The 25644-nt window shown below is 39.0% G+C and overlaps 1 protein-coding gene across 1 annotated transcript in view; it reads right to left on the bottom strand.

Annotated features, from left to right (window-relative positions):
- Nucleotides 1-207: 207 nt before the first annotated feature.
- The window catches only part of LOC149301014 (actin remodeling regulator NHS-like), a 103386-nt gene continuing 77949 nt past the window's right edge, over nucleotides 208-25644 (bottom strand). The window contains exons 2-9 of the mRNA XM_089484518.1: nucleotides 16491-16643; nucleotides 13902-14032; nucleotides 12674-12736; nucleotides 10927-11116; nucleotides 8659-8790; nucleotides 4895-7837; nucleotides 2228-2354; nucleotides 208-778 (exon numbers count right to left, since the gene is read on the bottom strand). Of these exons, the coding sequence (XP_089340644.1) occupies nucleotides 208-778; nucleotides 2228-2354; nucleotides 4895-7837; nucleotides 8659-8790; nucleotides 10927-11116; nucleotides 12674-12736; nucleotides 13902-14032; nucleotides 16491-16643 (4310 nt within the window). The remainder of the gene's footprint in view (nucleotides 779-2227; nucleotides 2355-4894; nucleotides 7838-8658; nucleotides 8791-10926; nucleotides 11117-12673; nucleotides 12737-13901; nucleotides 14033-16490; nucleotides 16644-25644) is intronic.

Genomic DNA, 25644 nt, shown 5'->3' with positions numbered 1-25644 from the left:
TCTTAGTAACAAATTCAATACAAACCAACTTCTCATCTCCTTCGACCAAATACTAGGAGATGGCTATGGAGAAAATTGTTTGGAGGGAATCCTTTTATTTGCCCAAGATTTTATCCTTTTTTTTAGTGAGCTGTTATGAGGATAATTTTAAAGAGAGCTGAAAATATTTGTGGGTGTCATACTGTTTCCGTGATACTGATGAGTTTCCTACATCGAGCTCTGCGAGGACCTGTCATCATGAGGGCTGCCATCTGAGTTTTCCGTCTCACCTTCTGAGATGGCTTGCATCGGTGCATTGTAGAGTCTACACCTGACACTGTACCGGCTGCTGCTTGCAGCTGGGGGCACTCGGGACCTCCCGACTCTGGAGGATGCAGACACATGGCCAGATTTAGCAGAAAAACCTTCAGACATGACCCGAGAAGCGCAAGGGGATATAGGGGAAAATAGATCACCACCAGGTGATAACTGTAAAGACTCTTCGGAGCTAGTAGAAGAGTCAAGTGAAAAATCACCAAGTGATTTGGGTGTTACCGGACTCTTCAGTATTTCGGCAGCCGACATGCGGTAGCTGGAATCAGACCTGCTGCCTTTTTTCAAAAGTAGCAATTTAAATTCCTCATTTGATGTATTGGATTTTTTGGCATTCCTGTAGATCAGACCTGGAGATCTCTGGGAACCTGCTGGGGTGGCAGTGCTGCTTGCAGATAAAGCTCTTGATTTGTTTTTAACAGAAGACTCTCCCGAATCCTTTCTTCCAAGTACTTTTCTCTTGGATCTGTTTTAAAATTAGTACACAAATTAAAAAAAAGGAACACATAGGTCACAATGTCACAACAAAGTAAAGGATTAGTCACCATGCAGTTAAGTTGAAATGTTAGTATGTCTCACAGTAGAGAATAATAATTTTAGACCAAGAAAACAAATTGCTTGCTTTTTTAACCAAAAACAAGCACAAATTCCAATTAAAAATACATTCAAGTAAGAGCTAAAGAGACAAATTTTTAATTCAAGTATAACTTTTGTCTTACAAAAAATAACGCTCTAATTTTCCTGAATTATTAAAAGTACCATTTCTGTTAAGGTGTCTGTAGGAATTTATCTGAGTCTCTCTTTTTCTGTCTTTTCTCTCTCTCTCTCTCTATGGACAAAAGTATTGGGGCACCTGCCCATTACACCATTTGTCCATTCATCCAGTAGAGCATTTGCAAAGTCAGGCACTGATGTTGGACGAGAAGGCCAGGCTCGCGTTCTCCATTCCAGTTAATTACAAAGGTGTTCGATGGGGCTGAGGTCAGGCATCTGTGTGGGCCAGTCAAGTTCTTCCACTCCAAACTCATCCAACCATGTCTTTATGGACTTTGTTTTTTGCATTGCAGCTCAGTCATGCTGGAATAGATAAGTCTCTTCTGCAAACTTTTCCCACAAAGTTGAAAACATAGCATTGTCCAAGATGTCTTAGTTTGCTGAAGCATTAAGATTTTCATTCACTGGAAGTAAAGGGCCCAACCCCTGAAAAAACAGCCTCATACCATTATCCCTCCTCTATTAAACTTTACAGTTGGCACAATCCAGTCAGGCAGGTAAGGTTCTACTGGCTTCCTCCAAACCCAGACTTGCTCATCAGACTGCCCAATAGAGAAGTGTGGTTTCTCACTTCAAAGAACATGTTTCTGCTGCTCCAGAGTCCAGTGGCGGCGTGCTTTACACCACTCGATCCGACGCTTGGTATTCTACTTGGTGATGATAGGCTTGCATGCAGCTGCTTGGCCATGGAAATGTTCAGCTGCTTGGCAATTCCATGAAGTGCCCGCTGCACAGTTTTTGTGCTGGTATTAATACCAGTGGAAGCATGAAATTTCACCAACTGACTTATTGCAAAGGTGGCATTAATTAAATAACTGGGCACTTCCAACGACCCATTTCTTTCACAAATGTTTATAAATGCAGACTGCATGGCTAGGTGCTTGATTTTATACACCTGTGGCAACGGATCTGATTGAAACACCTGAATTCAATAATTAAGAGGTGTGTTCCAATACTTATGTCCATATATATAGTGTATGTATTAATGACATAGGGTTGTGCTGCTTGTAATGTTTGTTAATTGATGCAAATAACCGACAAGGCATTTGCAACTTTTGCTATACTTCTACAAAACAGTAAAAGAACAAGGGTTTATCCCATTAACTAACTTGATTGTTTTGTGTCAAACCAGTTGACTTACCTGTGAATAACGGCAAAAAGATCCTCAGTAGTGCGAGGTTTGTTCGGTGACACAAAGACTTCATCTGTGTCAGCCTGGGTATCCTCACTTAATGGTGAAGTTATCGAGTCTTCACTCTGAGAAGATTCTATGAGAAACAAGTCAGCCTTTAATGAGACATAATAGTATACTGTATGAAGCAGGTTCAAACAAAGCTGAATAAGTGTGTATAATACCTGATCACAATAAAGTGTCATTAGGATTATTAAGCCAATTACTTTACGTTTATTGTTTGGGTATTTTTAGTCTTTATTGATATATTGTAAAACACACTGGGACACCATTTGTATTGTAGATTAATTTAGAACAGGAAATACCTTTGTAAAATAGCCACACAAAAAACTCTTTGAAACTCTGCTTTAACCCCTTCAATCCCAGGGGTTTTTGGTACCTCAAAGCCCAGAGCAATTTTGCCATTTTTGGGGTATGTCGGTTTAGCGATGATTCTCTTTTCCTGTGACTAGTGTACCCATATAAACTAAATATTGTTTTTTCAAGGAGAGATAGAGCTTTCGTTTGATACCATAGTTGGATGATTAGCTGAAAATTTAGAATGAGAAATTTAGTAAACACTAGCGAAGATTAGAAAAATAAACTATTTTTTTTTTACATTTTCCCTCTGAATCCTCACAAAATTAGGTAAAGTGATGGAAAATCCCCTCCAAGTTTATTAATTCAGGTGTCCTAATTTCAGAAATATCTATTTTATATAGATATTCCAGACTTTCCCAGCACCAGGGAGCATACTATAAGGTGTACAATTTTGTATAATTTTTATGCCTATGGCTTAACGGGTTTGGGGGTTGTGGACGGGGGCAGGAGGGTTATACTGGCTAGATGTTATGCTAGGGCAATGGGAAGTAAGGTTTTTTTAATAATTTTTTTATTATCTTTTTTTATATATTTTTTTTAATTTTAATTTTTTTTACATTTTTTTTTATTTTTTATATATTATTTTTACACAGAAATGGTTAGAGGTCCTGCTAGGGACCTCCTGAACATGCCAGTGATGTCACAATGACATCACAGCTCACATTATAATTTTTTTTTGTATTATTTATATTATTATTTTAATGATTTATTTAATATTATTTTTTAAATGGACTAACGTTTTTTTTTCTGCTTTTCTCTTTCAGGATGGGAGGGGGAGTGAGAGACATGGTTTCTCACTCCCCTCCCCGCGATCCCCCTGCACCGATCACACTGTGATCTCTATGCAGGTCCTCACAGACCTGCATAGAGATCGCAGCGTCTCTGTGCCTCATCGGAGGGCAGGATATCCCCGCAGGGGATAGCAGTGACGCAACCCGGAAGGGAATGCCCGATCGCGCGTTTGCAACTGCGCGTTCGCGCACTTTCAACTGTAACAGCTTACCGGCTTTCATGCCGGAAGCTGTTACAGGAGATCGGGCAGCAGAAAGCCGGAGATGCCGGCTTCTACTGCCAGGGGGGAGTCCAGGCTGGCAGCGGCAGGGATGTGTCCCTAACGCTGCACGAAGGGCTGGACGTACCGGGACGTCCATAGGGGTTTCTTAGTGGGCGTCTATAGGGGAATGAAGAGGTTAAAAATGTGCCACTTTCACAGCAACTTTAAGAATAAGCTTGAAGTCTGGCAGTAGAGTATAAGAGTCAGTTTCTTTTCTTGTTTTGAAACTTTTTTAATATATAAATTTCAAGTACAATGGGTACACTCCATTGAAATACTATCTATTTGCGTATTGTCCCCACAACAAACCTTCAATGGTAGTTATTGTATCAAAACTCAGCTTTCTCCTTCATCCCTCACATCCAGTCCCTCACCAAATCCTGCCGCCTCCACCTGAAAAACATCTCCCGAATCCGCCCTTTCCTCACACAAGATACCACCAAGTTACTAATCCACTCTCTTGTGATATCCCGCCTGGATTATTGCAACTGCCTACTAACCGGTCTCCCCCTCTCCCGCCTTTCACCGCTTCAATCTAACACTGCAGCTAGATTAATCTTTCTCTGCCGCCGCTCCTCATCTGCTGCTCCACTATGCCAATCACTTCACTGGCTCCCCTTACCGTTCAGAATCAAATTTAAACTTCTAACCCTGACCTATAGAGCCCTCAACAACTCAGCACCCCCTTACATCTCTACCCTCCTATCCAAATACATCCCTACCCGCCCTCTTCGCTCCTCTCACGACCTGCGGCTTTCTTCTACTGTTGTTACCTCTTCCCACTCCCATATTCAGGATTTCACCCGCGCCGCTCCCCTCCTGTGGAATTCCCTTCCCCGTTCCGTCAGACTTTCTGCCTCATACGCGACTTTCAAAACCTCTCGGAAAACCCACTTGTTCAGGGAAGCGTACAACATTCCTTCCCAGTACTCCCAACCATCATCCTAGCCATCGGAACAAACGGCTTCAACACATCAGAAGCAGATCAACTCATCCTCATCCAAGCTGTCCTCTCCTATTGTCTCACTCCCCTCAACCACCGACTAGATTGTAAGCTCGCAAGAGCAGGGTCCTCTTCTCCTTTGCACCAGTTTGTTATTGTATGTGTTATAAAATGTTCTAATGAATGTAACAGCGCTGCGGAATCGGCCGGCGCTTTATAAATAAATGTAATGTAATGTAAAGCAGATATATAGAATTACCTTTCCAGGAGATGTCATCCATGATCTCTGATGCATCATCTGTCTTCATATCCTCCGAGGCACTTTTGGTTGGAATACCTGATGCAGTTTCAGATTCCTGCTCTGGACATTCGTCACTGAGTGAATATACAGTGGAGATCTCTATTTGAAAGCTGGGAAAATTTCCAGGCACTTTGTAATTGTTGCTTATATCAGACTGATTGTTGAGCTCAGTAAGCATCTTGCTACTTTTCTCTGGCGTTTTAAATTCAGCTGTGCTTCTCCCAGGTTCAGATATTTTTAAAGGCTCAGTTTGTACTTGCTCTTGTTCCATCTTAGCTTGGTCATTTTCTTGGGTGCAAAAGCTTTGCTCAACAACAAGCTCACTATTACTCATTGAGTACTCTTGGAAAGATTTTCTAATGGTTTCTGGATTTGCTGTAAAAATAGTTTCTTCTATTACGTCATCATCTAGTGGAGTTTGGTGTTTTTCTGGTTCGGTTAAACTATTCAGCTGTGCTATTTTCTCCTGTTTGTAAATCCCATGTCCAGTGAAAAGACCAGTGTGTTTAAAAAACAAATTCTCTGGGCCTGAATCAACTGGTGAGGCATCAATAAATGGTAGCATGGCTTCTTCTGTAGAAAACTGACGCAATATTGGTTTCATAGTTGACAACACGTTCATTTTATCCGGAACATAGGAGTCCACAATAATTGTGGGATCCTCTATGCACAAAAGTTTGTTGTCTCTTTCTTTATTACAGGTTTCTCTATGGTACTTGTTGACAGATCTAAGGTGAACAGATTTCAAAACTGAGGGTGTTATAGTAAGGGCTTGGGAGGGATTTGAGTTAAGCTGGTCCTCTGCCACATTCTGATTAGTATGACTGAGAACATGCACTTGGGGCCTGTAAGGTAATGGTTTATGTAACACATGAAGGGCACTTAGGTCAAGATGGGTAGGAGGTAAAGTTGGCAGTTCTAGTTCTTTGCTTAACAAAATATTACCACATTTTGAAGGAGGATATTGTAAAGAAGATTTTCTTTCTGGAACTTTTGGCTTTCTTTTGCTGCATCCAGGTGACAAAGGCCCACAAAAGAAAGGGGTTGGGAAGGATGATGTAGGCGTTTCTGACTGGCTGGAATAGCCACTTGATGGTGATGCCAAACCAGCTAGCTTTTCTGGGGAAGCTAACTTGTATTCATTCTCCACAGAAGGAAGAGAGGGGGTTGTGGCTCGTGATTCAGACTGAGAATTCTGTGACTCTGAGCTCTCTGGTGACTTAATGCATTCTATGACTGTAGTACCCGTAGCAGTGCTTGAGTTTGATAAGGACCTGTAAGGATCACTTGTTTTTAAGTCATTAAGAAGCCAGAGATCTGCATAGTGAGTCTGATCACCACCTTCTTCTTTAGATGATGCAACATCTGGGGTGATAAACTGGGTGCTCTTTAATTCATTGTCATCTTGACTGACCCATGTTACTTCATGTTCATTAGGTGGAGCAAAGTTTTCCACTTTTGAAGGTGTATTTGAAATCTCAAGTGGCAACATCATTTCCCTTGAGGTGTGAAGCACTGACTGCCCACTTGTTATCTTTGGTTCTTTCTTTTCAAGAACATCTGTGTGGTTGTCAGATTTCCTCAAAGATGAACAGCGATTTGGTGGTGCCGGCTTTGCCTTTGGTTTCTTAAATGAGATGTTCTCTGATGCATGTCTTCTGTGATCCACATAACGTTGCCAAACACAGTCTGTATTCATGGAAGAAACACCAGTCTCATGGTCACTCTCCGGCCTTGTGGGTGCATAGTTACAACTGTAACTCCTGTTAAGACCGCAGTCAAAATGCATGGAGGTATAATATCCTTCTGTGTCCACCGAAAAATGAGAGGCTGTATCTGCCTTTTCTGATGCCGGCTTTTCAAGAAAGCTGTCATATGTGCCCATACTGGTAAAACTTGGGCAACCCAAGCCATCTGTCTTCAAATGCTGTGGGCTAAAATCATGACGACATGATGCATCATGACGATGGTGAAGGTAATTCCATTCGCTATCACTGGTGTTGCTATTGTTTGGATCATCAAGCAAATCAGCTACCGTAGATGTAAAAGAGCTGGCTCTGTGACCTCTAATACTGTCCAAGTGGTCATCGCTGTATGGTTCCATGATAAAAACATTAGAATCTTCACTGGCATGGGGAGCAGTGTTTAAAGATAACTCAGAATCACAGTGTGAAGACCCAGTGAGTGGTGGAGATGCAGCTGGAGGAATTGTTTCAGATGTCTGTGAAGGACATGTTGAACTACTCCCACTCCAGTTCCCGCTAGATGACTGGTGATCATCTTTCTGGTCCATGTGAGTGCTTAGCAATACTCCTGCTGCAGATATTGAATGAACAGGACTCCCAAATGTATCAGAATTTGAAGATATATCACAGCTACCTGAATCCGCCATTCTTGAAAGCCTTGACCTGCCCCTTTCGTTTAGGTTTAATGGTGGGCTATGGTTGTGCTGGGAGTATGCTAAACCTAAAGTATGATGTTCTGGAGATGTTTGGCTAGTCAAACTATCATCATCTTTCTTCAGTGATCTATCAGAACTGGCTATATAGCAATCATCTTTATAGCTTGAAGACTGGGCACCACGGCTATGATCACTGGTTGCTCTAGCACCTTCTCTAGGAAGACTTCGCGAGCGAATACGGTTTGATAACGTTTTGGTGAACATCTGATCACCAGCCTCTGTAAGTGCTGCAATGTTTCCAGCTGAATGAGAAAGTGATGCTGCAATACTTTGACCCCTCTGAGCACGAATCCTTCTTCTGGAGGGAGCGGCTATAAGAATTTCTTCTGTTTGGCACTCTGTATCTCTGGTTCCAGATCTTCTGTTTGCAGAATTGGCAAGGTCAGAGTTGGTATGAACAATGACATTGCGGTCTCTTGCTACTGGAGATTCATCTGAATCTAGGGCAAACAAAACAAATATTGTTATAATTTTATAATTATTATATATTTATTGGTGTACAGTGTTTGTGATCTGTATTTAATGTATAAAGAATGTTTTATTGATGATATCTTTATACAAGTTTTATGATTATTCCTCTTGAACAACTTTTTTTTAACTTTAGCTACATACATTACAGGGTGGAAAATAACCATTTGCTAGAGGTTTTATTGATAATATCTTTAAACAATGTATTTGCTAGGGGTCTATAGCCTTATGATAAACAATCTGGCAAATTCCATCATAATCTGAAATTATGGTGTATGTGTAATTATTGTGTTGCAGATTTTGTTGAATGATGGCAAAACTACTGAATGACAGCGAAGATCAAAAATATATCAAACCATTCATGCCAATATATAAAGAGAGCAGGACAGAATTTGTTAAGGTCCTATCCCAACAGGGCTGTGTGGGAGGACATACTGACAACTCCCATTGTATTTTTCTCTAAACCCCTACCAAATGGTTATTGTCCACCTTGTTTAAATTCTAGTCATTGAGGGATACTTATTATTTTTATAATAATTTTAACCACGTTGCTTAATTATACCTAATTGAGACAATGTTTATTACAGAGAATACAAAACTCACAGGAAGAGATTCATATGCCATGTTTATACAGCTTGCTGTGTCATCATACCAAAGATTGCCCTTGCATACCACCACTGCTTTTATAGTCAACCTATGTTGTGAAACCTCTCGTTTAGTCATACATACTCATATAACAAGTCTAGTTATGTGTTAGAGATCTTTAGTTATTGAATGCCTTCTTATTCCCCACCTATTTCCTGCTGAACTCTTCTTGGAATCCCAGATATGGTTTTTCTTCTCCTCAGTTTCCGTCTCCGCTGTAGAACAGATTGTGAATGCACCAGGGAGCAGCGTATGCTAGCCTCTCTGTCAAACCCAACACCTGAAAAACAAATACAATAGTATCATTTAGTCCTCATATTTGTGGCAATTTAGGATTTCACATAAACAATGCGCATTCTGCGCTCTGAATGAAAGAAGTGTAAAAATAGAAGGACCACCCCTGCACAAGTACAACTATAAATTATTCTTATTAATATCATTAATAGTTCAACATCTTATGCAAAGTTAACATGATTGACAAACAATTGAAATTGTAACTGAACAATTGAGTATTGTAATTAAGTATTTCATGATATGTAATCGGTGTCATAAGAGGTTATAGCTGCTCCTTCCAGCAGCAGACAACATTGGTACTCCTACTGGCTGTACAAGGCACTATGAGATCATCAAACTCAACGGGAAGTGAATATCATAGGCAGTAATCATAAGCTCCTCTGTATCCATGTAGAGAATTAGACAGGAGTTTGCAGACTATGTATTTTGAATATTAAAGATAGTAGTGATAGATAATTTATTGTACAGCTTTGCTTACTTCTACTCATGTACTTGTACACGATGGTACAGCACTGCATAATAAGGTTCACCAAATAGCAAGACTGAATATGCATTGTAAATATGAAGGATTTGAAACTAAACACAGAATTATAAACGAGGTCAAATATTGACTACCCAGACCCTGTAAAAAAGTAGGTATTTGATCATATGAATTTTGTCTAATTCATATTTTTGAATGGAATGTTTAATTTTTAGTGTGACACGAGGATAAGGCACTGATTGGATGAGATTCGTATTACTATAGGACCGGAAAAGGCTTCTTATATTTGCTGTTTTATGTGGTTAAGCCTTTGAAACGGGGGGTGACTCACATCATTCTTCAATAAAGATTTTGCCTATGTAGTTATTCAACTTTAAGTTTAGGAAGCTAAATCAGACCTTGGAGCAATGATTTATTGTGAGATCTGTGAGATCATGGTGAAATCATTAGGTCAGGAAAACTGTGTTGTTATAGAACAGAACAGAAGTAAAGCACATTCTTTTAACTATATTATAAAATGGCTAAAGAAAAGGTTAATTATTAATACTATTCATTAACCTTTGTCAGTTAATAATACTCACAGTTACTCTGATTACTCAAACTGACATAAAAATACATAGGCTGGTCTATAGACAGATTAAAAAAAAGTATGTTGGACTACATTGTGCATAAACTCTTTCTCAGAGAAAAGGGAAACTAAGTATTATAATTAAGTACATTTCAGGAAGAAAGTGATATTGGTGATCCAGAGGTCTCCTACCTTAATGATGTCCATAGGAGATTTTAATATATTCCAAAGCAAACAAGCCAGGCTACACAATACTAAACCAGGAACTCTGTTTATTCTGTTTTGAATCTCCATGTGATGATCAGATGACCTTCTACACTAACTTCCTATTATGTTTCATTTAAAAGACTGCTTTTGTTTTGGTAAAAAAAATCTATGCATGTAAACAACACATGCCTACCTCAAACAATTCACACCAACGGAAAACACATTGAAGCTGCAAAAAATATTGTGGCACTATTGAGATGTACTGTATAAAATTTAAAAAAAGGAAGAAAGTACAAGGGTTGTTTAGAAATATTATCATATCTGTGATCTTCTCAGGGCAGACTACCAAGAGATCTTCCTCTTCTAAGAGGAAGTGGCTTTGTGAGGGGTGAAGATACCAACGAACAGGGTGTAGTAATCCCTGCAAAGGGTGAGGCTAGCCCCAAATAACATAAAATTGATTGGGAATAGGATTGGGCCAGGAGTAGGTATGGCCAAACACTGCCCCGCTGCACCAGAGAATGAGGCAAGGGACCCAGGGAAGCGACTCTGGGTCAAACCCAAATAGTTCATAGATATGAGTATTATGGACCAGGTATAATAGTCATGTACCATTTTTAAATGATTACGTACAACCGGAGAACCCTTTTTATGATTCCGTATTAATAGAGCAATCAGTGTCAAGTGTCTACGGTGGTCATGCAGACACAACACATTTGAATTCTTTTAGAAGGTTGTGTCTGATTTTTTGAAGTCTAGAAACATAAATAGAAAAAGGAGTACCACTGCATTAAAACCCTCAAATGTAACGTCAATGTACCAATGTGCAAGTGAAGCCGCACAGTGTAGAGCCAGTGGGATTGTACCTGTGACATTAATTGGGATAATGCAGGAAGTGATCACTTGGGACTCCTGTTTCATTTTCTCCTCAGGAGTAGGGAGGGGTAATGCCTTGCTCCAGTTGGTTTGCTTATCCAGTGTAGATGGGACATTGGGTATTGGGTTTTTGGGCCTCTGCCCTAAAAGTACATCATCTTCCTCTGGAGGGGGATGTGCCTGTAAAATGAACGCACTTAGCATTAGCTCTATTTTGCAACAAAAAATCATGTTAATTGTATGTTCACAAAATGCAAAAACATTCAAACCAAACTAACGTAATTAAGTAAAGTATATATATAATCAGTTTATGGTGAAACCAATGACATTTTTATTATTGGCATTACTAGTATAAAGAAGCAAACATAAAAAGTAAGAAAATGAAATATCTAAATGTCATCCACTTAAACAAGGGCAAAAATGAAGAGCTTAAAAATAGGAACAGAAGAGAGAATGAATATTAGTGCTATTTATCATTACACCGTTAGTAAACAAGGACAGAATATTAACAGGTAGAAGAGAAATACAGCACAGAAAACCAAAGCTCGTGGTAGGAAATCGTCTTCTTCTACTTGTGAGAGTACAAGCTACTTGAGTTTATACAGGACAGAAACCTGTGGTATGTCCCAATCGTTTAGGGCAATAAAAGGACTAAATTCAAACATCGCTGGATGTCCAACAAGCTTGCGCATAATATAAGTTTGCTGAGATGACAGCTTCTTTACCTACAGCTACACTTGTTTGTAGTTTGTCTACAGAGTGCTCTGACAGCAGCTCTGCAAGCAGACACTCCATGATCTTTTCTCATTCAGCGCAGAGATTTTGTGGCACCCTACCCTTGTCACAAATGTGAAACACATTTGGATATAAAAGCATTGCATTGTGGCACTTACCTTACCACGTGAAATGGCATTTTTAATGTAACTTTGCAGAAAAGTCTACATCTTTCTCGCTTTCTCTGTCCATCTGCAGCTTTTGTATTCATTCCCAGCAAACATGAATAGCTCATACAAACTTCAAGCACAAAGGACTTATGTTTCCAAGGTAACTTGAAGGAAAAAGGTTTCCTATAGGGGAACGGACTGAATGCTGCTGCTGATTCCTACCCTGATTAACAAAAGACTACTAGACCTCTGATGCATGGAAACCCAACTAATGCCTGCCTGAGCTGCCAATATCACGATGATAAAATACCTACATAATCATGACACATCAACACCAGCTTAAAGAGCTTAAGGGTACCAGTTAAAGTAGCTGAATAAAAATTCTGATTAACAGATATTACCACTTGAATATCCATACATTTTTAAGTTAAAGGGACAAAGTACTGCATATACAGGTAAAACTTCTTGTCTTCGTTTTCGTGTCATATTTTAATTCTCCTTAGTTTCTATATCCCTCATTTATTTCATATGCCAATAACTCATATTTGTCTTTTTTTATTCATTGAATGATTCCAATATTGTTTCTAGGTTACCTTTTTTTCTTCCTTGTACACTCAAAGCAATGCCATTCACTCACTTGGCTTATCCCCACTTTAATTTGTGCTTTTTTTCTAGAACTTCAAGACTTCCCGTCTCCATCACCATCTCAGTAGACAGTTGTACTCAATTTGTCATTTAGCAAGTTAAGAAAGTTAAGACGTAAAGACAGATAGTGGGAAAGGGCAGTATAGCAGCATTAAAGAAAAGGATAGCGCTATAACAGAGGAACACTATGTGTTTGATCTTCCAATACCTTTCTACTCCATGGGGTCAAATGGCAACATTCAGTGGGGGAGGGCGGACGGGTTCTGTTAAACTAAGAATATAAAATGTGGGAAAATAAATTAAAACATGCAAATGGTAAAAAGAAATATGTATGTATGGCACATGCTTTTACAATGTATATGATACTGACAAACGAAAATAAAAATGCTTTTAACTTAATACCTTAATATGCTCTGTTAAAGGGGTACTCAACTCAACTCAAATATTATATTGCTTAAAAAAGGAAGCTGAGATCTGTGGCATCCTGATAGGACATACAGAACTTAAAGGGGTAAATGCTGAGGAAATTAAGATATCCCATAGTATGCAAATTAGGTAGCCTTAGATTGCCTTTAATGCGTGTATATATATATTGATTATTTCAATAAGGAACACCATTACTTTGTTTAGCATATACAACTGGAAATAAACGAATACATTCACTTTAAATCTTATTTATGATCTTATATTGTCATATTCTCTTTGTCTATCAATCTATCCATCAACAAATTTCCTCTCGTGCAGATGTGGCTTTATCCTTGCTCCTGTAACTTGCTTATTAACTAACACTTGTGAGTCAATATAGCTCACACTCATCTCTGTATATACATTGAAGGCAGATAGCATAATTAGACAAACACACCATGCACAAGAGAATCGAAATTACCGGTATATATATATATATATATATATATATATAGCCTACTCAGGCATGTATCAAAGCTATATGGATTTATATTCATATTAATAAATAACCCAGATACACCAGTCACTGCTAAATCAGAAACTTGTAGTCACTTAGTATTAGCAATAAACACCTCTGTTAAAGAGTAATAATCAAATGGAACCCATTAGAATCTGGTTCTGTGTATAGCACCTGTAAAAGTATAGTGTTAAAAACGACATGGTTTATATACTGTTCAGCATATGAGGATGTTCTTTGTTTGATGTGTTACAAATATAAGTTATATGACATTAAAACTCCCTGATTTCACTATGCATTGTGAAGGGTCCACCTCAGTGACGTTCTCCTGAAATGGCCCTGGATAATGCATAGTTAAAATCAGTGAGATTTTTACTGATTTAACTATGCGTTATGCAAGAGAAGGTCCACTGATGTAACATTTTAAGGATGTACATGCGAGATTCCTGTTTTCTTCCAGTGCTTTATACCAGCGTGAGTGATTAATTCCAAGAGATTAAAAAAAAAATCTTACTGGTACAGGGTGGCGTTCCTTAATTTCTCGTCTCTTCAGAGTATGAGCTGCTGGAAATGTGGGGAATGGAGGAGCTGTAAACACAGAGCCCACAAACCTCCTTTCCCTGTTATCCGCTCGAGCCCTCTGATCTGTGAATTAGGGAGCAAAGTGGAAATAAATCCTCTGTACGAATTTCACAAGGAGCTCATTCATATTATTTTTAAAAGTAACGGAAACACAATAACAAATCTCATTACAGTCCTAACAGTTTATTCCGAGTGTCTCAAAAAGTGTATCATTTTATATTTACAAAATGATTGGCATTCATTTCAAGCTTTAGATTCCATTTTTGCCCACTAGATGGCAGTAAATTAAAGTGACTTTTCAGGGCGTAGAAATTGTTAAATGTGTAAGTTTGTGCTATATCTGTTCCAATATTCAGAAGCACTTCTTACACGGACACAAAAAGCTGTCATTTGTAACCTTTGCTGGTAAAGACATCAATCAGCCTACACATTAAGTTGTAAAGTTATTTTAAAATACAGTTTACTACTCTATTACTACTATTGGCTCTACCTTTCTTTCCTTCCTCAATACATTCATTTATTCATCAATTATGACAAAAGTAAGAACAAAACCATGGCTATGACTTCACTGTTCTCTTCAGATTGGATAAATGAATGAGGAAAAAGATAGCTAACTGGCGTGATGCACTTGTGATTGACACATTTGTGTTGTCTATTCAGAATATAGCATATAATACATTGCCGTATATAAGCAATTTCATTCACTTAACAAAGCAGTCATTCAGCTGTTCATTTCAAACACCAAAGATACCTCGCTGCTCTGAGAAATGGTTCAACCTCCTGTATGTGCTGCAGAAATCAATGCCCACTGGGTTATAACAATCCAGCTGTATTGGCATCCAGTGGGACAACCCTGTTCTAAGCAGTTTTCTTTTTACTGCAATAACTGCATACAAATTCAGATCCCTCAATAAACTGCTGGTGTTAGTGTACATTGCGGGCTACCAGAGGAAGTGCATGTCCTACCATTCTAACAGGTTAATGACATTCCACCAAAGACGTGGGAACTGGCCAATAGACGCGCCAAATGGTCAGATTTGTGTCTTTAAGTCAAAGCTGGTACACCAAGGAGATTCTGTTTAACAATAGACATCCAGGTACATTTTAATTAATAATTTTAGGCTTGCACTTTAACGGGCAGATATCTTCATACTATACCGATTTCAACGATTTATGCGTGATCGTGAGATTTGTTAATTTCTCAAACGCTTTTTACCCTATTCACTTGTATGCATTGTTGCTGTTTTAGAGTATTTTATGCTTGCCTCACCTCCATTTGTAAACTTCATGTTTGCTGATTTCCATATTTTCACATGTTGTTAAATGATAGACAGAAGCTCACAGCAGTTTGCTAAAATGGGTATAGCTTCAGAGGCTTCACTCATAGTTAGGTAAAATGCCCATTTCTTTATAATTTACAGCAGCAGAAAATCGAAAAGCTTATAAAATGCATTTTACTTGAGGTATAATTGCCCCTACAAAGCTCGGATTAATTTAGTCATGCCTTGCAAGGTAATTGGCATGGTGACCACTCACATGAAGTCATCGCAAACAAAATCAATATACTGTTGTTTCTTTTTTACAGAGCACAAAGGTGTTCAACTAACAATCACCATACAAATAGCTGTGTCCAAACAACATTTTTGTCCATTATATACCGTATTGGCTCGAATATAGGCCGCACTTTCCCCCCCCCACTTTAAGTCTTTAAAGTGGGGGTGCGGCCTATATTCGGGGTCTAGCGCCCGACGCTCAGGACATGCAGTCCCGGGCGCCGGGCAGGGTTAGGATACAGATCCCCCGCAGCGGTGCAGGGGACCTGCATCCTACTCCCCGATACGCTTAGACAGCCTCCCCTGCCAGCACTTTCCACGGGGGGGGGGGGGTGCCGGCACGGGAGGTTGTCTAAGCGCATCGTGCGGATGGTCCGCACGATGCGTTTTACCTCTGCCCCCAAGACTTACCAGAGGAGACTCCCGGGTGTCTTGCGGGGCCGGCGGGGGACAACTACGCAATACGCGTACACAACTTCCGGTGCCGGCACATCCTCTGGTAAGTCGGGGGGGCAGAGTGGCAGCATATCTCGGGGGGGAGGAGGACAGTGGCAGCATATCTCGAGGGGGGAGGAGGACAGTGGCAGCATGTCTCGAGGGGGGAGGAGGACAGTGGCAGCATATCTCGGGGGGGGAGGACAGTGGCAGCATATCTCGGAGGGGAGAGACAGAATGGCAGCATGTTTTTTTGGTGCTTTTTTAAAGAAAAATTTTTTTTCTTTAAAAAGGCACCAAACTTTTAGGGTGCGGCCTATATACGGGGGCGGCCTATATCCGAGCCAATACGGTATATATTTTTTTTTTACTTATGTTCCACTTTATATTGTCTTTTAGAAAACAACCACAACCATGGTAATGTTGGTACTGTGTATAAAAGTATTTGCTCCCATTAATAGTCAATTAGAATGGTTTTGAGCCATTTAGTAAATCTAGTCCAAAGATCTATATGAAATTTTAAAATAACTCACCCCTCCGCACGGAATGCAGATTTTGCTTGGCATGGCGGTGCAGCTCTTCCACGCATGCAGGTCGGGTGGATGGCAGGAAGATATTCCTCTGCTGGTGTAAGGTAGACTTGTAATACACACTCAGCTTGCTCTCTGCGTCCAGGTTCGATACAGCTGTCAAGAACACAGAATTAAGACATTTTTAGCTTTAGCCAAAAAAATAAAAAAATCAAGGCTATATAAAGCAATAGCACATTATCTGCTGTATCATGATCATTATGTTTAATACATATATAGCAAGAATAGAGAGACACACAGAGGTGCATACAAGTGTCACCTGTTCCAGCTTTTTTGAATTAACCTTGAAAATTACATCTAATTACTGGCAACTTTATCAAGAAACATCAATAGCTGTCAGCTTGGGTTTCTAGCAGACAATGTAATAGTATCTTGTACATATAGAGTGGAAGGTCACTGTTGCTCAGACCATGATGCCATACTCAAGGATCAGTTATGTGTATTTGCTTCTTGTGTCGGTTTATAAGGCTTTTCTCATTTCAATTCAATCCATTGCTGAACCAAGCAAGGGAGAATGTCCCAGAAGAACATGGACATTTGTTCCCAAGGCCTTTATTCTGTGTGCCCTCTACCTAGTGACATCAGGAGCCCCAAGTTTTATATAATATATAAAATGTTATATTTTTTTTACTTGACCCTAAGGGGTTTATTTGTTTTTAGATTTACTTCTTTGTTTATATTTTGTGGCATGACACTCAAATAACGTATACATTACTTATTCAGCATACCCACACAATATTTCATGCATGTTCACTCACAATGATAATCTGGCCCTGGGCAAGCCACCCCTAGAGCCTTCCTAAAACCCAGTCTGTCTACTGTATAGTGTTGTGTGCAGGGGGGAAGTGCTGCTGGTTAGTATTGTGTGCAGATAATTAAAAAAGAGAGAAAAGAAAAAAAAAGGGAAAAGAGTTAGAAGAAAGACTGACATTTTAATGATAAAATGTATTGATTTAATGATAACATTTTAAATTAAAAAAATTGTGAATTGGAATGATTCACATACTACACAGCACATGTAAGACATATAAATGTTTATTTAGGAATAAATGCTCTAGTATGCTGCAAGCCGAGGAATATCTTTACAACCAGTATGTTTATGCTATGGATCATCTTGTCAGGGATCACTTTCTTAATCAGCATCTCTCAGCACCTGGGTAGAAAGCTGTTCTCAAAACCAACAAAATAGGCTGGAAAACATCAATTAGTTCATCCTTTTGGTAAGTCGCACCAAAAAAAGTAGCCTTTTCTTCCCATTGCAGGTTTTGGGCATGTGTATTCATGTGTGTATATTCCCTGTCTGGACTATCCTTTCATCAACATAGCATTCCACTCTCCCTTCCTTCGTCACAACAAGGTCAGACATTACACTAATGGAGTCTGGCCTGGCCTTATACCATGCTTCATGAGTCCCCAAGGGGAGGGATTACTAAATTGTAATGCCTTATTTCACAATTATATATCCGTGTCACTACACAGAGAACCTGATTAATATACGGCACCTGTCAGGCACCTCAAGGGAAGAAGAAATGGCTCATCGGCAATCCTCTGACTTTATCTTGTCAGGTTTCCATGAGGTAGAGTGCCTATTTGGCACCCAAATAATCATTTTCAAAAACAAACAAAAAAACCCTTCCTTTTTTCTTTATTTCACTTGGCAAATATAAAATTGCTGCATAGTGATACGCCCTTTGACTTTGCGAGTGACTACCTATCCTGACCGGCTTAAACCAATATGTGTGAGAAACTCCAATTATTGTAATGCCAGATATCTGTATTCAGTCTTACAATTTAACACTGGAGGGTATTAGACAAAAGCATTTACAAGAAAAACTAGCTCTAAAATAATATTGTCTATTTATAAAACCATGTCTTTACACCATGCTTTATTTTCCACAATACTGGCTATGCTATTGCTTACACAGGATACAGTTATATATGAGACCGATATTAATGTAATTGAATTCCCATCAGGGACAGGCTGCTTAAGATATAATCAGTTGGGAACTCAGTGGGGTGACACAACACAATGTTACATGACCCCGTGGTCACCATGTGCATTGCTCCAGACAAGCTAAGTGTATGTCCTATAGGTGGGGCTGAGGTGTGTGTGGGGGGCTAACCCTTCTTTACTTGCCCCTGGGCCACAAGATGCTCATCCTCCCCTGCTGCCTGTGTAGTCGAATAGCTGTTAATGGTATTGTACATTGTTCACTCTAAAGTAACCACAAATAACCTTTCTTGCTTAATAGTTGATAAAAGATACCTGAAAAGTTTTGCCATTCCATGAACAAATTCAAAAACTGTAAATAAAACTATAAAATAAAACCAAATTATGTCATCAGCACAGGTAAATATTGGTAAAACATTTTTGTGCATGGGGCATACACCTCACATGAAGCAGCCGTGCAGTTCTCCTGCTGTACAGAAACGCTGGAAGGTAGTACGCCTCTTAGATCATTCAAGCGTATCTGTTCTAATAATAACTATACAAAGGGCAAGCAAGAAGTCTTTCCGCTCTGTTTATTTTGCTGTCTTTTCTGGGCTCCCCCCACAGCTCTGTCTGGTAGACATTTTTTACCAAACATTTTAGCATTTTATGGTTGCCCAAAAAAGTATTCATTTTCATCTGTTACATACATCACACAGTCTAACTCATGATGTCATAAATCAAGCAGAACAATCTCCAAATCTCACATTTGGATGCTGGATGTATGTATTGATCACAAATCCTGTCTGTAATAGCCTTTTAAAAAACTTAAACTTAAGACCATAATGCTTATAGCTAAATAATCCTTTAAATGATCGTTTGTGTCTCCTTTGCAAATTCCCCAGAATTCCCCCCAATGCATTTACGCCTTGGCTTGCAGAACATGTGTCCAATTTTCTTCAGTACATGAAAATCCTACCATTGATAACAAAACTAAAAAAGATGCCGCGGCATCAGGTCTTTTAGACTTCTTTATTTCCCCTTAATCTCCTTGTAGCCTCTCTCTTTTAACTCAGTGTGACAGGAAGCACGGAAGAATAGTACATGCTTATGTATTAATAACTCTGAGGCATTCAACAATGTATGCAGAGCCAAGATTCTCTGCTCTACAAAAACCAAGCTTGTAATTAAAAGTACATGAATTTAGGCATGTTAGTAAAAAAATAAATAAATGGTGATTTAAAATACTTTGCATAAAAGAAGAACCATTAGTAGAACTACTAACCAGGCATTTGGCCAAATGATCAAACTGTTAAAGCTGCTGTTCCACCTATTATGCTGAATACCTTTAATGCCCAGGGGGTCGGTAGAACTGCATACTTACAGATATTACTGCTGCAGTGTGCAGCTGCCGGCTGGATACACATGGCTGCATTTGTGGTTGTGCATAGCACTTGGCATCTTTTAGCGGACGCTAAGGGCCAGTGGCGCGTAGACATTTACATTTCAAATAAATTTAGTATTAAAAACAGTATTTGTTGATTGCCTAAACCCCTCCCTGAAATAACGTGTCATAATAACACTTGCCTGATCCTTAATTTTTCATGCTTGTTACAAAAACACGCACTGGTAGGTTGTTGCCATACAAATGTAAACATTATTTTTTTTTTTTATGTTTCTGTGTTTCCTTGTGTCATTCAACTTTTAGAGTAGTAGAGTAAAAAGTGGAACAGCATCTTTACCCATCCCTTCCATTTACTGGGATGCAATTACTTACTAAAACATGGATTTGTATATTTAATTGTAACTTTGGAAGGTTATTTTAAAAACGGGATACTGTTAATATATATGCATAAAGGATTGCCTGTCACATTGATAGGCAGTCTCACTGAGACCTTTGTGTCCATAACAATTCATACCATACGACCCACGTCTGTGCAGGGATGTGTGAGTAATGGAGCCCAGCCGGCGTGCAATAACCTGATAAAGGTTTTTATCCAATCCACTTGTATCCTTGGCATTAAACTGCGTGTCTTTGTTTGTGGTGTCGTACCTTCATTCATAAAAGAAAGCTGTATTCTTTTAATTATTTGCTATTATTGCAGCCGCCGAACACACATTTCCTCGTCTCCGTTATCAGAAACTATTGGAATAACGCAGATAAAGCAACATGGCCTATTAGCATTCAAGAGGCAGGTACAACCCAAGAAACTGCAGTCTTCTGTATCACAGCATCCTTTTTATGTATTATTATCAAAATTTGCAAGTTGCAAACATCACTCACCAGGTATACATATATATCAGTGCTAACTAATGTTACAATGAAGAATTTACATGGTTTTACTGGCAGGTACATAAAAGATTCGGCTTTGATTGTCATCACATTTGTGCTTTTTAATTCTGTCTACACTTATATGTATATCCTATATTATAGCTCTTCCTATTCATAGAGCATTCAACAATTATACATTTTTTCTAGCCTTCTAATGGCTTTTCCTCTTGCACTTCCAATAATACTTATCCTTTCGGGTTGGTTCTTGTGTTGTTGCTAGGATACCTGTAAAGAGAGGGGTTGCTATGGTTCTCTGCATCCTCCTCTTCGTGTCACAGTGGTCTTTCAGCATGAGGAATGGACACCTATTGGTACATGCTGCTGTATTCCTGTGCTACTGCTAAAATCGCCGGGTTTATCACCAGAATCAACAAACATTAGAACGACAGAAAAACACAATGTCTAACCTTAATGGAGCTGAAAGGAGGAGAAAGAAACCTGGTCCAAGGACATTAAAATCAGACACTTCCCTTCATCTCCTTAGCACCTATCTGCTCACAGCTTCTGGAACTTCAGCTTCTGTTTGGGTTGTTACTAATTCTCAAAAAAGTATGCAAACAATGGCATTCCTTGCACTTGATTATTAACATTTTATTATAAATATTACCACCAGCAAAAACACTTACAACACTATGGCTACTATGAAGTCCATGCCCCATTGTGCTCATTCAGCAATTAGAATGGTTTGGTACATATAGGATATGCACAGTATTCGGCAGCAGATCACACTCAAGAGCTTCCTGGCCCAATGCATCTCCTGTAAGCCAAAGAGGTGGTGGCAGGCAAACAGCGCAGGTGCATAGAGGTCATTCTGATTAACCCCCCCCCTGTATTTGCATGGTTTAAACATGAGATTTAGCTATCGTATCCACTAATGTACATATGATGGCTGGAGTATCCCTTTAACAATAAGGCAGTGATAAGTTAATAGGAAAGGCTAATTTATGGTGTTACATATAATGTAGAGTTGTAAACCAGTCACTTGTGCTGCTAATATCTTCCTTTAGAGCAGTGCCCCAGTGGGATATATCCTAGCTGCGGGATATACACGGAATATAAGTGCAAAAGTATATTTAAATCCACATATTATAAATACCATTACAAAATCACTGAAATGCATTGGAGGATAGGAGACCTGCTAGCTGCCATTCAACAGTAATTACCACTGCACTGCTGCTTCTTAGGTACATATACACACACACATATATATATATATATATAAAAGACTCTATAACTTCCATCAATACGCACACATGCAGCACTTTCTTACCTAGTGACAGTCACTGCTCAATCTGAAGCAGTCCAAAGCAGGGAATAATCCTGCCATACACCGAACAGGGATTTTTAAAAAAGAACCCCAATTCATTGATGGCGAATTGTTTTTTTCCTGTATGCTACTGAGTAATCTACAAATAATTGTCACCTGTGATTTAGAGGTGCGATGGTGACAGAAGCACAAAGATGGAGGTTGGCATCCACATACTGGAACCTGCAAGACCATTGGTTGCTAAGGGCAGCAGCATCCATACCCTAGCAACCTCAGTACTTGCTTTTACATCACTGGAACAAGTTACACGTGATGTTTGCAAGAAATGCATACGCTACATTTCATGGCATGTTTCCTATCCTGCCTTAATGCTTTAGCCAGTGCCAGGGCTTTAAGTTAGATATGATGGGATGTGTTTCTCATTTGGGTTTGTGGCTATTGTAATAGAAGAAGCAGACCAATATTGTTCCCCTTGGAACCCTGCATGTAGCGTGTTACTGTTTTAATTATCTGTGGTATAAAAACAAACTACGGTATTCATGTACTCAATTGCTACATTATGAATAATGTGTACTAAATTAAAAAAAAAACTGAAGTCTGTAAAATCATTTCTGTTTTACTGCCAATCTTTCCATTACTTTAGAGCAATCCAATAACTGACTGTGGTATGTATGGCTCCTTGTCTGTGAGAAACAAACCTACATTTCTACTGTGTTACATCAACAATTGGCTAAGTTCAACTTCCCCACTCAACAGCCTGTCATTGTGGATAATACGTGGCGCTTTCCTTTTGAAACCATAAAAATGGGTAGTATTGATCTAGCCAAAGCATCTGCAAATCCAGGAAAGTATCCTATGGAAGAACTTTGGGAGTGATTTTGTAATTTGCTATGGAGCATTCTATTGTTTGCCTTTAATGCAAGATTGTGTATTGTTGTAGACTTATGTATTAAAAACTGAATGTAAGCATTTTCTGTTGGAATTCTCCAAACCGTAGGTGACTTTTTGATTTGACTTGAGGAGCTAACTAATGACTCCAGGGTTGCTGAGACCAGAGACCTTCTGGAGGTAAGGATGAACCAAACCTTACAAATCAGAGAAAAAAGGGACAGTAAACAGTAAAATCAAGCTAAGATAACATCTGAATTTAAAGAAACTGATGCCCCGATACACCAGAAACCTTCATTAGCCTTGTGGCTAGACCTGACAGTTCTTGACTAAGCTACATGCCTCCCCCCTTTCAAACAACTAATACAAGTATACCTAATATACTGAATGATATGTTTTGCTCATTTGTTGTGTTGTGATGTCTGTTTATTCTGGCACAGACTAAGCTCCCCATAGTGGCACTGCTCCATGGGCCAGTTGAGGACATCAGAGATCTCTCCTATTATCGTCCCATATACACTGTGGATCACTAGTCTTAACCGCACATAGTCTCCATAGTGAACCTTAAAATTCAGTGTATATGACATCATATCCCAACATTCAGCATATAGAATAGTGGATGTGAATGTAGGTGGTGGGGACAGGCAAGACATGTCATTGGCTCTCCACTACTCTGCTGAATTTAACACTTTTTTGTTTTAACTAACTGAATTAGAAACATCATTCCAAGTATTGTTACATGCAAAAACACACTATTCTCAGAAACAATTATTACATGAAGTGCAATTTTTCCTCATTCAACACAGTGGTTACACAACCCTAAGCCCTGGAAGCTGTTGCCCAGTCTTAAAAAAACAGTTTGTAAGATGCGTGAATGGATATTCCTCAGTAATGCCTCCAGAGCGGCTCTTTACTTCCATCTAAGGCCAGAAGTGAAGTCCTGGAATGTAGGCACTTTAATACTCTGTCCTGCTTGCCAATGATCAGAGTATCCAGGCTTGTTGAACACTGCTTGTGGGAGGAATACATTTTTTGCTTTTCATTTTTCTAGATTTTAAATGTGGTTTATTCTTGAGGTTGTCATGTTTTGGTTTGGAGCTAGTAAAGTCAGCAATGTCTCGCTACAGAACTTGGCAGTAGAAAAATAACACTTTGTTGGCACTTTTTCAGTCTTTGAAAGATTACACTTTTTTGTTTTGAATAAAATAAAACTGTCTTTGACAGTCTGGGTCTTCTAGCTTGCAATAAACCCTTAACCTTAGGTTACTATGTGTTTATCGCTAACAGGCTCTGAATATTTTTTCAAAATACCGGTACATATTTCGTCAATATGTGGGTGTGAATTACTCCATACTGATCTACCAAATCAACATTGTCTCTTGTATAATGCTCCCATTTGCCCAACATAATTTTAAACAACCTGACAATCTGCTTGTGGTGGGTTTCATGGCACCTGTCTCAGAAGGAATGCCAGCAATTATGGAGATCAAACCTCTTCATCAGTTAATGCAGCTTGTGAACTCCAAAAAGTAAACATATGCTGATGAAAACATTCTTTTATGTTTAACGGCAATGCCTCCATTAATAGATAAGAAGTAAAAGAATGCATTCTTGTATAGGACTGAGAAAGGGACTACAGGGCTGAATATTGGATTCCATCACAGTCAAGCTTTTGAGGTTAAAACCTGTAGGTTTACAGTGTTAAAATAAATGTGCCCTGCAATGACTGGACTACTACATTGATTCACTATCTCTTGCTGTAGTGCAGTGCTGTTCTAAACTGAAATATTGTCTATTTACCTAATAAAGTAAGGGAAATGTATAATTCAATCTCTTATTTCTACAAGTATAAAATCCTTGATATCCCGAGGCTCAACACCTAAGGGCATATTCATAAGAGGCAATCTATTTTTGTTTACATAACATAGCAAGCCTATCAATGCAAGCCTTAAAAAAGATTTCTAGAGGCAAAATCAGATAAGAGAAATAGCACCACATCTGTCAAAAAAACAAATACCATATAAATGACCCATTTTCTTGGAGACTATCTTGGTAATCTCTGTTAAATACAGTACTTTACAAAAGTTTTAGGCAGATGTGAAAAATGCTCTAAAGTAAGGCTGCTTTTAAAATAGACATGTTAATAGTTTATTTTTATCATTTAACAAAAAGCAAAGTCAGTGAACAGAATAAAAATCGAAATCAATATAGGGTATTACCACCCTTTGCCTTCATAACAGCATCAATAGTTCTAGGTACACTTGCACAAAGTCAGGGATTTTGCAGGCATATAGTTAGGTGTATGATTAAACAATTATACCAAAGATGTGCTAATGATCATGTAAGTTAAAACACAATAATTAAGTAGAAAAAGAAACAGCTGTGTAGGAAGAGTAAAGCTGAATGAGGAACAACCAAACTCACAGTGGTTGACCTTAATCTAGCTGATGAAAGGCACGTCATGTTTACTTCACTTTACAATCGGAAGATATCAAGCAGTACCGTCAGCTCAGCATTGGCAGAAAACAGTGGGACCTTGGTACGCCCATCTACTGTTGAGAGAAGTCTGGTCAGACGTGGTCTTCATGCCTTGCGGCCAAAAAGCCATATCTCCGACGTGCAAGAAAGGCCAAACGACTCAAGTATTCACTTGGGTGCTGAAAAATGGCAGCAGGTGCTC

Source organism: Sceloporus occidentalis, unplaced genomic scaffold (assembly GCF_023333645.1).
Source record: "Sceloporus occidentalis isolate IW3139 unplaced genomic scaffold, rSceOcc1.0.p SCAF_22, whole genome shotgun sequence".
Classification (NCBI taxonomy): Eukaryota; Metazoa; Chordata; class Lepidosauria; order Squamata; family Phrynosomatidae; genus Sceloporus; species Sceloporus occidentalis.
This window is presented reverse-complemented; position numbering and strand designations above follow the sequence as displayed.